The sequence below is a fragment of the Geospiza fortis genome, unplaced genomic scaffold, assembly GCF_000277835.1.
Source record: "Geospiza fortis unplaced genomic scaffold, GeoFor_1.0 scaffold111, whole genome shotgun sequence".
In the NCBI taxonomy this organism is placed as follows: Eukaryota; Metazoa; Chordata; class Aves; order Passeriformes; family Thraupidae; genus Geospiza; species Geospiza fortis.
This window is the reverse complement of record NW_005054321.1, coordinates 3,437,375-3,452,867: the sequence shown is the minus strand read 5'-3', so window position 1 is coordinate 3,452,867 and position 15,493 is coordinate 3,437,375. Positions and strand designations below refer to the sequence as shown.

At 39.8% G+C, this 15,493-nt stretch overlaps 1 protein-coding gene across 1 annotated transcript in view; it reads left to right on the top strand.

Annotated features, from left to right (window-relative positions):
- The first annotated feature begins 37 nt into the window (after positions 1 to 37).
- TNFRSF11B (TNF receptor superfamily member 11b) overlaps positions 38 to 15,493 on the top strand; it is a 16,194-nt gene continuing 738 nt past the window's right edge. The window contains exons 1-5 of the mRNA XM_005420693.2: positions 38 to 240; positions 9,440 to 9,809; positions 13,298 to 13,492; positions 13,839 to 14,063; positions 15,083 to 15,493. The exon at positions 15,083 to 15,493 is cut by the window's right edge and continues 738 nt beyond it. Of these exons, the coding sequence (XP_005420750.1) occupies positions 211 to 240; positions 9,440 to 9,809; positions 13,298 to 13,492; positions 13,839 to 14,063; positions 15,083 to 15,471 (1,209 nt within the window). The 5' untranslated portion in view covers positions 38 to 210 and the 3' untranslated portion in view covers positions 15,472 to 15,493. The remainder of the gene's footprint in view (positions 241 to 9,439; positions 9,810 to 13,297; positions 13,493 to 13,838; positions 14,064 to 15,082) is intronic.

Here is a 15,493-nt window from a genome sequence, read left to right as displayed (position 1 = left end):
GTGGGGGGGAAGGGGGGTGAGGGGGAGTGCGCGAGAGAAAAGTTTGCTCATGGCAGGGAATGTGTGATCAAAGCTGAGCCCAGGCTTCCTGTTACACCGGGACTATATATATATCGTGTCTTTAATGTTGGGAATGTGAGCAGCTGCTGGAGCCTGGCGCTGACTCTCTGCCTGATTCCCAGCGCGCTGAGGTTTCTTCCACCGACCACAATGAACAAGTTCCTGTGCTGCACGCTTGTGGTGAGTCCCTTCGCAGAGGTAGATGGGCTCTAGGATGCATTGCAGCTTCAGACACCAGGCTGGAGAGACACACGGCTTTTCTTCTGGGCTTTTGTTTTGGATTTGGGGGTTTGGGGGGATTGTTTGTTTGTGGGTTGCTTTGTCTCTCTCCGTTTTCTTGGTAAACCCTTTTTGTTTCATCTCTCCAAACTTTCCTGGTGAGTTTGGAATGTGATGGACACGTTCAGCTCCAGGGAGACAGCAGGGATTTTCATCCCATTCTCAAGGTAGTGGCATGATTTGCTTTTATTTTGCCCTTTTTTTTTCCCTGACTTTCTCCCTCCTTTTTAAGGCCTCATCAGACTGGTCAGAACCAAAAACCTCTATCGAGTAATGAATTTAGAAACTGTAGGCTACAATGTTTGTTTGTGATTTACAAAAGCTCCATCCCTGCCTGCCTCTAATCTCTGCTGCAGTGGCACTCTCAGGTACTGGGTTGGCTTTCTCACCCAGGAAAACCACTGTGAACACCACAAAAAAACCCCACAAATGTGTGGTTCTTGTCTTGGCTTAGAAAATTCAGCTTCATATGCAAGAAGGTGATGAATTAGTAGCTGTGTCAGTAGCTATTACAGAAGAAGTTGGGTTATTAAATCTGGTATAAGCCCCTGCTTTAATAAGTTTTTGTTTACTTGGTGATTTAGTAAGATACTTCCAGATGCAAAATTAGAGATGTTAGCAGTGCAGTAAATCTTTCAAAATGTTATTTAATCCATTTAGTCATATGGAATAGTATATGAGTTCAGTTTAATTAAAACCTGCCTACAGACAGATCCTGTGTAACATCTATTTGGAGGCTTTTCATCTTTTGCATAAGGAAACTTTCAAAGAAAAACATTAAAAAATAATATTCAGAGCAGGCTATTGCCAGCACAGTAACTTGCTTCTGGGTTGTTTTGGTGGGCACAACAGCATTAATGTGGCAGAGCATTAGAACTGAGATCCGTTTATTCTGAAAGCTTTTTATAAATGCAACGAGATTTCCAGGATTTGATGAGTAATGCGTGTTTATTACTCTCTGTACAACTTTCTGAAAGAGCTTTTTGAGAAGGAAACCCAAAGTAATTAATGGTGCACGGGAAGTAAAATTTGTCAGGCTTGTGGTCGGCAGATTGAAATGCAGGACAACTTTTTCATCCCATGTCTGATGTTGTGCCTGCTTTGTCAATATGAAATCACAGGAAGTTAATCTGGGAATTTCAGCAATATCTGGTTATCAACCTGGTTTCTTATCTGTGGCTGTCATAAAATAATCACATCAGGATTTTGATTTTGATTAAATGCAATGTGCCTGTTCATGTTCTCCCACAAAGTAATAGCATTTGGTGAAGTTCAGCATAATTCTCTGGCAGATGAGTCTTGGAGCTGAAATACATCAGTGGCAGTGCATAGCAATGAGATCATCATTCAACTGCATTATTATTGTTGTTGTTGTTATTATTCCATTTATTTTAAATTATTGTGAAATTTAAGCAAAATTGGTGAAGTTTAAGTACTGCCAGATGTGCTAGAGCTCAGAAAAGTAGCTTTAGTATCTGTTTTTAGGAGGTGAAACAACCCTTTTAGGAGGTACAACTATAGATAAAAGTTCTGTGTGTCTGGCTCACCTACCTCCCAACCTAGTTTGGAGACGTTGTATCTGGGGCATGATGTACTTTCAGCCTTGGCCTCTTTGCTAAGGTTTCAGAAAGGTTATACCTGATGTGGGGGTGCACTCGTGTTTGTGTTGTTTGCTTGGAACACTAAAGCTGCTTACAAACATTATGAAATTGGACTGAATGGAAAGAAATTCCCCAGAGCTGAATCTCATTACTTGTCACATAACTATCTTGACCCTTATACTTGACCTTTCTCTATTTTGGATCTCTGGGCACATGTGACATTCTTTTTCTGGCCTGCCTGTTGGGTTTGCTGTGTGTAGGCAGCAGTGGCTTTGCAGCCTGTGAGGGTAGGAGTTATCTTTCTGTCTGACTTTCTTTCTGTCTGCATGTCTGTATGTGTCTTGGTTAAAAATAAAACACTAAGGTCACCAGAAGAATTTTTAAAAGATATTGTCACAATTGAAGTAACACCCACTGTTCAAATCTCATGGAAAACTTAATTTTGTTCCTTCTGTAAAAACACCTGTTTGCACATGGTACTGGACATACATCCTCTATCTAGCAGTCAGCTGTTAGTAATTCTGTCAGTGCAAAGGCAGACTGTAGTTACAGTGGGAACACCCCAAGTTTGGGTTAGCTCTAAATCTTGCTGTCACTCTGGTGAATAACATTCCAAAATGTAAGACAAATATTTTGGAGAGTTACCTGGTTAGTTTTCCCTGCTTTGTTCCTCTCCAGGTTTCAAGGCAAATGTAAGTCATATAAATGAAGACTTTCAATTTAGCACTTCTGATAAGATGTAAAACTGCTCTTCATCTGAATTTCATTTTCATACCACAGAAAATGAAACAGTAGTTTAGACCCCTAAATTGCTCTGTGAAAGACAGCTAATGGTGCCACAAAAAGTCTCTACAAGACTTGACTTTTTGACATATTCCTTTACTGGCAGAGAAATGAACACAGTGTTTCATAGCCTCAGTTTTGAATATGGGTCACTCAGTAGAGTCACCAGTTGAACTCCTTAATGTAAAAGAGGAGCCTCCTCTTCATAATGTGTCTTCCAAACAAAAATAGGTTCTGTTATGTCCAAAGTGAGTGGATTACAATGAAGCAGTTGGTAGAATGGTAGAAGAACTTTATAGCTGAACTCCAACCAGTGAAGATGACCTCATGTCAGATTTCATTGTGTACCTGGCACTTGGCTGTGGTCTCCAGAAAGGTCCTTTGCCTGGGCAGTGCTCTTGTGAGCCTGCAGCACCCACAGGTCAGCAGTGCTGCAGAGCTGCTGGCCCAAAGAGGTTAAATCTGGTGATTGCATGGGCCTCCACAGCAGCAAGATAAGGTGGATGAGAGCTAGATGGGAGTAATTTCTGCCAGGATGGCAAGTATTGTACAATGGTGATTTTCAATAGGTGGATGTGGATCTGATCCAGCATGGCATTGTCACATACTGGATCTGAGATACAAGCTATTGATGGAAGAGGACCTTGATAATATCATCCAGTGCTATATTTTGCCAGTGGGATTTCTCTGGGCCTGTGCATGATTTCAGTGAGGAATTTTGCCTAAGGGTTGAGGATATGTGAAAGCCTCCTGCCTTTGCTTTGTCCAAATATTTTGTATAGAAGGCAAAGTAGGAGAGTTGTGAGGTTTTACTTTGAACCCAATGCAAACACTGGGAGCAATCTGACAGATGTCTTGAATGATTATTTATCACACAAGAAAATATGCTTTGGAATACTTGTGGAATGCAAAACAGAAACAGATTTATCTTTCTCAGCAAATTAAACATTCTCCTTTGGTCTACAACCCAAAACCACAAAGCCAAGCTATATAATAATATTTTCATATGCTGAAAAGCCACTCTCTTTTCTGCCACAAAGCACTGATTTAAAGGGATGATGCTTGAAGGATTTTTACTTCATGTGCTTTGTCTTCTAGTTCATTTTAATTCAACAAGAGAAATCAAGCAGCTCTTTGCCTTACATTTAAAGATGAAAGAAAAGGGTGTGTATTTTTTTTTGCCCAAGATCTAAAATGAAATTTTACAATCACATTATTTCTCTTTCAAAAGCATCTTCTAAGGAATTAAACAAATGGACTGCACAGGCCTTTTATGTGTATGCTGACATAAGGATGGTATGGAGAAATATAGCTTCAGGCCTAATGTGCTGAGTGACACAATGAAAGAACTGCTGTCTAACCTTGGGTAATTCATCTTGAATAAGTTCTCAGCATTTGCTTGCATCACACTGACTTACACTAGACTTATATTTCAGTATTTACAGTTCATCCCAATTTGTCACACTGAGACAGCCATCCTGAGAGGTGCCCAGGATTTCCCCCAGGGACATGGAGGAACATGGAGGAACATTGAGTTCTTCAGTCTTTTTAGCAGTGAGCCTATATGTTGTTAGATGTAGTTAATTATATAGGTTTTGTTCTAGTTTGGGTTGGTTTTTTTTTTTTTTTTTTTTTTGTTTTTTTTTTTTTTTTTTGCTGTAACAATTTTGTTATTGATAGAATTTCATACTCATAGAACAAAAAAAAACCCTAACCTTTAGGGGTTTTTTATAAAATTGAGCTTTGCATTTTACTAACCTTAGGAAAACTGTTTACAAATGAATCACAGTAGCAATTAATTTGTCAAGATGAAAAAGATACTGAGCATTATTTTCTTCCCTTAGTGCTGGCATATAAAGAATTGGCTGAGGGTTTAAAGCTGAAAGAAACTGCCTGGATCTCTTCAGTCTCTTTGCCATCTTTTCCAGGAAACTAAATGTTGTATTTCCTTTCAGAAAGGCATTGAGAGCTATATTTAAGACACATGTGTTTCTTACACCTGCTTCTCAGTGAAAGGCTGTTCCCAATCTTCCTCTGACAAGAGAATCTCCTTTTCATTTGCCAGTATTATCCTTTAATAGAGGAAGTTCTTCTCTCTGAGTTCACTGTCTATCTGTACTGAATCCATAGCTTCTCTTGTGACTTGCCAAGCTATTGAAAAAGTCCAGATCCTCTCCAAGAAGAAGCTCTCAATTTCCTTTGAAACCTCCTCTGTACTGCTTCCCGGTGAATTATCCTTTCCTAAACAAGGACGAACAGAATTTTACACAATCTTCTGAATTATAAATCCATTAATTTGGTTGTGTGCATCACTGATGGATGCCAGCTTTGGTTTCAGAAGGGTTATAGGGTGAACATTGTCCCTACTTCTGATTCCAGTAGACTGAAGCTGGACTTGTAATTTCTTCCTTCTTTCAAATTAGCACATGACACCTTTTCCAGCAAGAGCAAAACAGGCCAGGCATGTTTATGGAGGAAATCTTGCTTTCTGTGAAGCTTTTGGGGAGACCACTGTTCAGAACTAGTAAGTTCAGATCATGGCACTTTCCTGTGCTCAAATAGTGCTTAGTGAATAGAAGACATTCAGGTGCTTAGTATATAGACTGCATTTCAATATGGACATTCAGATCAATCAGAGGTTTACGTAGCTAAGAAACTGCTATCAAGTTGGTCATAGCATAGTTTAGGAGAGGAAATGTGAGGAAGGACATAAAATGCATTTAAATGCCATTTAATTTGTCTTAGGAACATGCTATTGAAGGGCCTCTCCTGATCATCTTTATTTACTGTATTTTAGTTTCCATATCAGACCAGCCCTGGAGTACACAAAGTGGATTTACCAAAGTAAACTGAACTGATGAAAGCAAATCTAGAGATGGGCCCCAGAGACACCAGATGCACTGTAACCACTAATGCATGTTTGTCCATGAGAGCAGATTGAAGTTAGTCCAAAATATCCCCTCAGAATAATACATAATGTGGATGTCAGGTGCTCAGCACCATCTGTTTTGCTCTGAAAATCTGCTGTAACAGGTGATGCAAATTCCTAATGTAAGCACAAACTCAGTGTGTGTTAGCCCAGGAGAAAGAACAATTTCGTGATGTTCCCCTCCAGCTTATTCTGTGAAATGAGGGGCAAAAGTCTTTTCATTCTGTTTGTGCCAAGTTGCTGCAGTAAAAATAGTGAAAATTATATTTCATTATCTTCCACCATTACTACTGAACTCTTGCAAAACATCTGAAAAATAGATTGACTTTACTTTGGCACTTGATGTAGGTATAAAGATAACTTCTGATTTGCAGGTTGCATATCAATATTCAGAATACTCAGTTGTGCTATGCGTGTTTGGACTGCATAGAAAACAATATTGCAGATCTTTTTCTTAAGTATTATCAAGTAACCTACAGTAGTCTTATGAAGTGTGGTATTGGGGATTGAGGTCTAGAAATGTACTTAGCAACATACTGATGGCTATATTTGGTCTAAAAAAAAGTCCAGAAAAAATGCCCTAAAAAGACACATATGCTGTATATGGCTGTGGTTGATACCTGATGCATAGAAGAGATGGAAGAAATATCACTATTTTTGTGAATTCAATTTTTTATTTGGGATTTCTTGATCAAAAGGTGATGTTTATGTTTAATAGTCCTTTATTATTTTCATTCATTACTATGTCAGGTGTCATCTTGTACTTGACTGTTTGCAGTCTCCTATGGCAGTGAGTTGCACAGCTCCCTGTGCCAATAGGCTCATAGTAGTCAAACAGTAGTAATGGTGATCTTGCTGTATGTTGAAAATTATGTACAAAATGCTCTGGAAAAATTATGAGATACTCATTGCATATCTTTAGTTTGACTGAAGGATCTTTTTGTCATAATATTTTACTAAATAAAATAGTTGGCTCCCGCATACATGTGGCTCAGCCACTGATCAATGCATTACTGCAGCTACGTAATGTGTTTCTGGGAAAAAAAGGGAAAACAAGTGTGATGTGCTTTTCTCTTAAAAGCAAAAAGAAAAAAATCAAATGGGAAGACTGATTGTTCTTTTAGTGATGCTAATTTATTTATCCTATTATTATGGGGTTTGGTTATGCTCATTTAGATTAATAATATTCTAGTTGCCACTATCAGTTTATAGTTATTGGTTCTTCCAAGGACAAAACTCAGTATGTCTCACACATATATGGTTCAAGTATTGTTTTGCTCAATTTTTAAAGTCAATTCCTCTCAAATTGTGTTGAAATGTTTTCAATTTTTATTGGCTTGTTTCCCACAGCCGTAGGTTCTTCAGGGAGCAGATGCCTCAATTTGATTATTGAGTTCTAATTAATTTTAATGCTGAATCATCCCCTGCAGCAAAACTCTTTATTTGCCTCATACATGGTTTCCCATGTAAATAGTTGAGTAAGGAAAATAGATAAAATTTTGTTATTCTTGCTCCTACATGTTGCAGAGTAGAGTTAACAGTTATGAAATGATTCACCTAGCTGTTTATTATGTGAAAATGTGTCACCACGGGCAGAGGCACAACCCAGAGGAGCAGATTCTACTGCAGGGACAGCTCTGGATTTGTGGGGAGCTGTGCACTGCAGAGCAGGAATACTGATGTTTCTGCAAAAGGACTGCTGCCTATATGACTGGTTGCTGTCCCTAATAATTTTCACAGTGTCAGATTTTCACCTCTGTTGGGAATTGTCTTGGGTTTCCACAGATATCTGTGTGAAGTGTGGGTTGATGCTTATCTTTGTAGTGCCTGTGCCACATGTTGTTGTCAGATATGTTCTGTGAAGGGAATGTTTGTGTCCATGCAAGTCTTGGACTCTGGGATGCTGTATTATCTATTACTGAACTAAAAACATAGAAGAAAACTCCGCTGTTCACATCAACAATTAATGAGATTACCAGGACTTCCTTTTTACTAGAGTCATAGCTGTAGATTTACCAAGGGTGGGGGCATTTTGCCTCAAAACGACTCACTATTAAAAAATGTGCTGCACCCTCTTCGTTAAATAGATCACATAAAACAGATTCAGTCATTTAAGGAAAATGAAGTTGTTCATCAAACTTCAAAGACTAATAAGGAATTTCTCACAGTGAAAGGTATTGTGCATTGAGACCACAAGAAAAGTGAGATCTCCACCTCTAGAAATCTGATAAGTTATCAGTCAGGGGTATTATTAGTCAAGGGTAGCTGCAAGAGGCTGTAGGTACTATCTGCGTTTCATTCCTCAGCCCAAGTATAGCTGTATGAAAAGTGGATTCATAGATGTGCAACAGGAGAATGCATTTAAGAGTACTTGCTTAAGCAATAAGAGTTCTTAAGTTAAGCATCTCATATCACTTGTTGTTTACTGTGAATTGTGTTAATGCAGATGAAGTTTTAAATTGTCATTTCCAAAGTTGAAAATACTATGGCTTTAGAAGTGCCATGATGTGGCAGAAGTGAGACCCTTAAATGAAGCATCTCAAGAAAATACAGACTTTAAAAAAAAGTTAATTCCACTTATACTCTGGGGACATTTGGAAAAGAGGAAATACATTTTTGAGATTGAATTGGCAACTCTGAGCTAGCTGGCAAGGATTAAATTAGCAATAAAGACAATTCAGATCTATAATTTTATTGGATACACTGAAAAATATCTTAAGTCCGATGCACTTTATAAAATAATGTACAAGTTTTGGAAGAGCAGTGGCACATGCAGCCATGCATGCAGTGCTGGGACAGAGCTGGGTTATCAGTGAGGAGAGTGAGCTGCTGGCAGACCCTGTGGGGATCAGGGTGGTTCTCAAGAGTTATTTTTGTGGTAGACTGACAGAATCACAGAACCAAATTTTCAATTATAAGACCAAAACAAAGTGATATGGAGGTTGTCTCTGCAGCAAGGCAGGCTGTCTCAGCTCACCAGGTCCCCAGTCACACCAGCAAAACTGACTGTTGTAGGAAGCAGGAGGAGTCTAGCTGTCATGGCATGTGCTGGTACTGAACCAGCTTTCCACAACAGCTGTGAGCCTGTGATTTTAGGTAGGAAATGAAAGCATTGGCCTGGTCTCTTCCAGCTCATGCAATTGAGTCCTTAATGTGCTCTTCATACCCCACATAATTCTTTACCTTTGTCTCAAGCCGTGTCTTCTCCTTTGATGTAGTTGCCACATTACATCCCAAAAGCTGCTGTATATTAGTGCAAAATTGAATGGAAGGCATTAAAAAGTAACCTCTATTGTTCTAGCCATTAATTTCTGTAAAAAATAGTGTAAGAGAAATAGTGTAAGGAATCACCTTTAAAGGTATCTATGGTCATGGCGCACTACACTGGTCATATTCATATGATCAGGCACAATTTCTACTTAAGAACACAAAGGTGTATAATCCCCACCTTTGCTGTGCATTGGACAAATTCTCTGGTGCCAGGCAGTAAAATGTCATTACCCAGCGATATTAAGAGGGTGGAAATCAGAGAATAGTATCTACATCTATGGAAGGAACCACTTAGGTCGGGAAGATTTGCTAGATAAGATCCTAAAACTTTCCCATTCTAAGGTAGACATGGGAGAATCTGGAAGCTTGCTGGTATCTCAGAAATTTCTAATGCAAATATTTGTTTGAAAATGAGTGACATGAGTAGACTCATAAACTCATTGAAGTGCAGGTTTCCTTGTGATCATGGTACTCCCCAGAACTAAAAGGAAGCGATGTTTTATTTTCCTGTTGCTAGCTCTTGGACATTTCTGTCAAGTGGACCTTCCAGGATGACTCTCCCCCCAAGTACCTCCATTACGACCCAGGGACATCTCGCCAGCTGCTGTGTGACCAGTGTCCTCCGGGGAGCTACGTGAAGCGGCACTGCAGCGCCAGCAGCCCGACGCAGTGCGCTCCGTGCCCGGCTCAGTACTACGCCGACGAGTGGAACAGCAACGAGGAGTGCCAGTACTGCAGCACCGTGTGCAAGGAGCTGCAGCTCGTCAGGCAGGAGTGCTCCAGCACGCAGAACCGCGTCTGCGAGTGCGTCCCGGGCAGGTACCTGGAGCTCGAGTTCTGCTTGAGGCACACGGAGTGTCCGCCCGGCTCCGGGGTTGCCCAGGCAGGTGGGTCCCGCTCCTCCATAGGCACAGGCGTAATCGGAGTTTTGCAGAGCGTCCACGACTGGTGGCAGTTAGGAGATTAGGAAAGAGGCTTGTCCAGATGAAATTGCAGGACAGTAAATTGTAAAGCCACTTGAACTTCTTCTAATCTGCATCATTTGGACTGTAGCCAAAGGAAGGTTTCTCAGTGGAATACCCTGCTCCTGCTGTAATATATAACTTAATGGCAGTAGCAAATGTAGCAAATTGCGCTCTAATGAGAAACATGATGGATTGCCTCTTTTAAAGGAACATTATCTGGAATGTAGTATTTGTGTGTGTGATAAATAATAATGGTTTTCATTTTGAAATCTGCTGTTTCAAGCAACCGTATATCTTGACAAACACCAGGAGCACTACATGTTTGACACCAAGTATATAACAACATTAATATAGCTCTAGTGTCACTGCAATATGTGGTAATAATTAATTATCAGCATCCTAAGTGGAATTTTCCTTTCTTAGGGAAACTGTTACTATTATCAAGCAAACAACCATTTCTTTGTCAAGCAAGCTGGCACAGTGCTGAAAGTCTGGTGGGAATATAGAGCAAAGCAGCACTTTTCAGTGGAGTGTATTCTTCATTTAAGACAACATAAATTGTTAAACCAATAATTTGTTCTTCCCTCAAAACCAAATACATCATTTATTGTTTGGCAAATGCTGTGGCCCAGTTTAGCTCCAGTATTTGACACAACCTGAAAGAATTGTAAACTGTCATTGTACCAGAGGTTGATAACTGCCTGGAGAAGAGCACTGAGGAAGGAAATGCAGAAAATCAAAGTGTCTCAGACACCTGCAGGCAGAATGATTTCCCTAGGCATGATGTACCTGCAGTGAGAAACACTAGGGCTGGCCTGTGCATTTTAGTGCTGAGCTGAATGACAGGCTGGGAGTCTTTTTCTGGGTTATGAACCTCTCACTGGAGAGCAGCTTTGGCAGAAGGAGAAATGTCGCTGCTGTAGCTGCTCACTAGTTCGTGAGTAATTGGTTGATGAAGCTTTACCCTGATGCCCTTCCACTGTTAAGCATTTCCACCTGGCAGTTACCACATTTCCATATTGTAAACCTTCATTAACCTAAACTATGATACCCAGGGGCTTGGGTTAATGAGGTTCCACTGTATCTCAGCAGCAAGTCAAAAGGGACCAGAAACAATATACTCAGAAAGACTTTAGGAGGTGAAAGGATAAATTGTCTGAGCAACAAGCCTGCTGCATGCCTCTGAGCTCGCTGAAATATGGCAAACAAATTTCAGTCCCTCAGATCAGAATGAAGCAAACTTTTAAAGATAAAATGTTGAATTTTGTAACATCTTGAAAAGTTAGTTTCCGAAAGACCATCAGATTGAACCAGCTAAACCCAAGCAGACCTCAAAAAAGGAATTTGTAAAAAAAAATTCATCCTCCTGTGTCAATACCACTTTTTGAGGTGAGGCAACAACTAAGAGTTTAATAAGCATGTAGTGCTTATTTGTAAGTAATCAGTAATAAGTAAGTAACTGTGTTACTGCTTTTTTGCCATATGATAGCCTTGAACTTTGTAATGATGCACATTCAGGTGAAATAAAACCTAAGAGCAGAAAAATATGATTCCACTCCCACACGGGGAGATGGTGTGGTCCAGTGCCTCATTTAAGGCTTAAAGCATTAGAATTCTGTTTCCCTGGTGCTCATTGCTCATGATGACACTGGGATATCACCTTCCTTTGCAGTCCCTTTTTGTGAGTGAAGATTAAGGCTTTGTTCCTTTCTGCCGCGGCCGGCCCTGGATGAGGCAGGGTTTATAGCAGCATTGTGCTGGGAAAGCAGCCCTGCTGCGAGGCAGCTCTGTCTCCCCCGTGGCTGCTGCCGTTTCCCTGGGAAGAATGGGGGATTCCAGGAGGGTTGGAGGGAGTGGCAGAAGGGCAGGCTGACAGCGGCAATTCGTGCCCTTAACAAGAGCAGCGAAATAAGCAGCGAAGAAGTTGGCAGAGCTGGAGGGTGACTTTATGCTCAGTCCTGAGAACACTGATGGATAACGCGGTATATTCCTCCCTTGTGCTGCAAAGATTATGCAGCAAGCTGTGAGCAGAACGATGCACCATTTGCAGGAGCACTCCTTTGTTCCACTTCCCTGCTGCCAGCGCACAGCAGCAGCCTGTCTGTGGCAGGGGGAGCTGCTGAAATGCAGCTGTCTCAGGCCAGCTAATTGGTGCCCGTGGGTGCAGGCGCTGCCCGCAGCGCACGCTGCGCAGGGGCAATGCTGGGGCTGCAGAAAGCGCCGGCTTTGGGAGGGGGCTGGCACATACAGGGACCCTGGCAACTATAAACTCCTTCGTTTTCACTCGTTGTCTGATGAAGTGCTGTTGTATGGTTGTATGCAAGCACTCTTCTTGATTTCACAGCTGATTGAAAACTCGAGATGCATACTCTTTTTCTCTAAGGATTTCCCAATATAAAGAAAAGATTGCTAAAAAGCTAACATGAACATAAACATCCACATGTAAATACTTAAAAAATACACTAGATGGAGGTATTTTCTTATTCAAATATAGTTTCCAATTTTTTTCAAAAAAATTTTAAGCATATGCTTAAGCTCAGGTTCAATAATGCAGTATTAGATACCAGACTTCAGGCACTTGTTAAATGTTGGATGAATAAGGATGAATTAGAAGTGAGTATACAGCAGTTATTGGTGCTGTTACTTTCCTGCCACTGGTGGTTAGACTGCATAGTTTCAGATTTCATGGATTTGTTTTCTTACTCTTTGTAAATGTGCCAGAACCATATGTTGTGATTCTCTTGTTGTATCATATATTTAGTTCTGAAGTAAAACTATGCAATTATAAATCACCAAGCAGAACATGCATGTCTATTAAGTATTTTTTTAATATTGGACACTGCTTTCTTTGCTTTTAATAACGCTTTATTCAAACGTTAAGAATTCAAAAATAATTTCAAAATTGTTGTCATTAGCTGATATTGAGTTGGATTGTGTTTTTATGTAGAACTGAAGTAACCCATTCAAGTAAGGTTCTGGGCAGTTATTGCAGAGTGAAATTCAGAATTTTCAGAGTTAAATTTTTTCCCACTTATTTACTTTACAGAATATTTGTATAGTTGAAGGATGAAGATCAGACATAGTGTAATGTCTGAATAGACTTGAGTACTCAAGGTTTTAAAGATATTACTTTACTAAATTACCGATTTAATCAGTAATCACTGATTTTAAACTTGGTAATAAGCGTATTTAGGAGTACTATTTACTGTATTACATTAGCAGGAATATCCTTCTCCTAAGGCATCTTCTGTCTCTTTTTCTTCCAAAGTGATTCCTTAATAGATCACAAACATGAAATGCAGAAGCATGACAGTTTAGAGGAATATTTTTTTGCTGTTTTCTTTTTAATTTTTTTTCCCCCACAGTTGAGGTTATATGTAATTGGATGCATTGTTTTCCTGTTTCCACAGGTACCCCGGAGAGTGACACTGTATGTGAGAGATGTCCAGAGGGATTTTTCTCAAATGAAACCTCCTCCAAAGCAACCTGTCTTAAGCACACAAACTGTAGTGCCCTGGGTTTCAAAATAGCTTTGAAAGGAAATGAGGTTCGTGACAACATCTGTCAGGAAAATACAGATACGACACCTCAAAAATGTGGAATAGGTGTGTATCATATTAAGGAAGATTCCTCTGAAAACATAGCTTTAGTTATTGTTAAAATTAATTTACCAAAATCTGGGATAAAAATACCTAGTTTGTTAGCTCTTTGCCTGCTATGGTGATGGCCATAGCAGAATTTTAATTATTGTAGCTCAGACCAAAAAGAACTCAAGCACAAAGAGAAACAGCACTACAAAGACAAGTAATTAGTCTGTTTTTTAAATACTTTTTCTTATCATTCTTGCTGCTTGGTTGTTGTTGTTTTTTGGTTTTGTTTTTTTGGTTTTATTTCCTGAGACAGTTAAGGTAAGAGATCAGAACAACTGACATCTTCTCTTTCTCATTTCAGATGTAACCCTATGTGAGGAGGCTATGTTCAGGTTTGCTGTTCCTACTCATGTCACACCTAACTGGCTGAACATACTAGCAGACAGCTTGCCTGGGACAAAGGTTAGCACAGAAAATATTGAAAGGATTAAACAAAGGCACAGCCCTCAAGAGCAGACCTTCCATCTTTTGAAACTATGGAAGCGGCAAAACAAAGAACAGGATATGGTCAAGAAGATTATCCAAGGTATCTTATTGTGATAGCATATGCATTATAAAAAACCTTCTGAATGGCACTTAAAAATTGCTTGGATCAAATACCCCCTGGGGATGTGTTGTGCTTGGAGAAGAGCCTGCAGGCCTTCACTGAGATACATCAATGCAGTAAGCATAGGGAAGTCAAAGGGAAGCAGGAACAGAATTCCACTTCTCCAGATCAGTCAAGGACTGAATTCTTCCCAGACTTGTTGCCTACTTTGGAGTCTGTGTTGTGCCCTGACCAAGGTCCCCTTTTAAGACTGCACAACATGCAAAGAATTTTGATCAAGTGAGGAAAGTGTTTCCCACTGTAATATCTGAGCAACTGAGGTTAGAGGGAGCTGGTTCCCTGCAGCTGAGAGTGCAATTTGTCTTCTATAAAGTAGAGGTTGATATTTTGGACTGGATGAATACATAGAGAGGCTTTCCCTTCTTTTTCCCTTCGGGTACCTCTTTGTCATGCTGATTCATTTGTTCATTTGATTCAACTTTGTTTGTGCTGAATCTACCAAGATACTTTTCAAAGATGAAATAGGGCTGCAGTATTAATAACAAGGTTTTTACAGTAGTCAGGCCAACTCTTTTCATGTAAACCACCATCAACAACCACCACATTCAAATAGCATTTTGTCCACTCAGAATAGATTTGAAAAGTGCTGCAGAAATGTTTTTTTTACCCCTCTGCTGTTTAGTATATATGCTTATGTCAGTCTAGGAAGTGTCTAGAGTACTTCAAAATTCAAAGTTACTATTTTAACAAAGCTTGCCTAGGCATTTTTGAAGAGAATGAAATAATTTTCATTCACTAGAAGCAAATACTAGGAGTCCTATCACATACACACAACATTTTACAGGATAGATGGGCCCAAAAAATCAAATATGAGAGAATTATTTGAAGCAAAGAAATTTGGAAAGCAAATTTAGCTTGGAATTTGGAAGCTTTTTTGCAGGCTACAGTAAAGTTGTAATGTGCTGTACTTTTAGCTCTCCTCTTTTTGCTTTCTACAGATATTGATCTTTGCGAAAACAGTGTCTTAAAGCATGTTGGCCACCTGAACCTCACCTTTGAACATCTCAACATGCTGATGGCAAGCTTGCCAGGCAAGAAAGTGGGAAAAGAAGATGTTGAGCGCACAATGAAACTATGTCAACCCACAGAGCAAGTACTGAAGCTTCTCAATCTGTGGAGAATAAAGAATGGGGACCAAGACACCATTAAAGGTTTAATGTATGGACTGAAGCACTTGAAAATGTACCACTTTCCAAAACGAACCATCCAAAGCCTGAAGAAGGTGATAAAGTTTCTTCACAGATTTACAATGTATAGATTATACCAGAAACTCTTTTTAGAAATGGTAGGGAACCAACTTAAATCTGTGAAAGTAAGATGTGTCTAATTCAAGATACGTTTCTATCTCC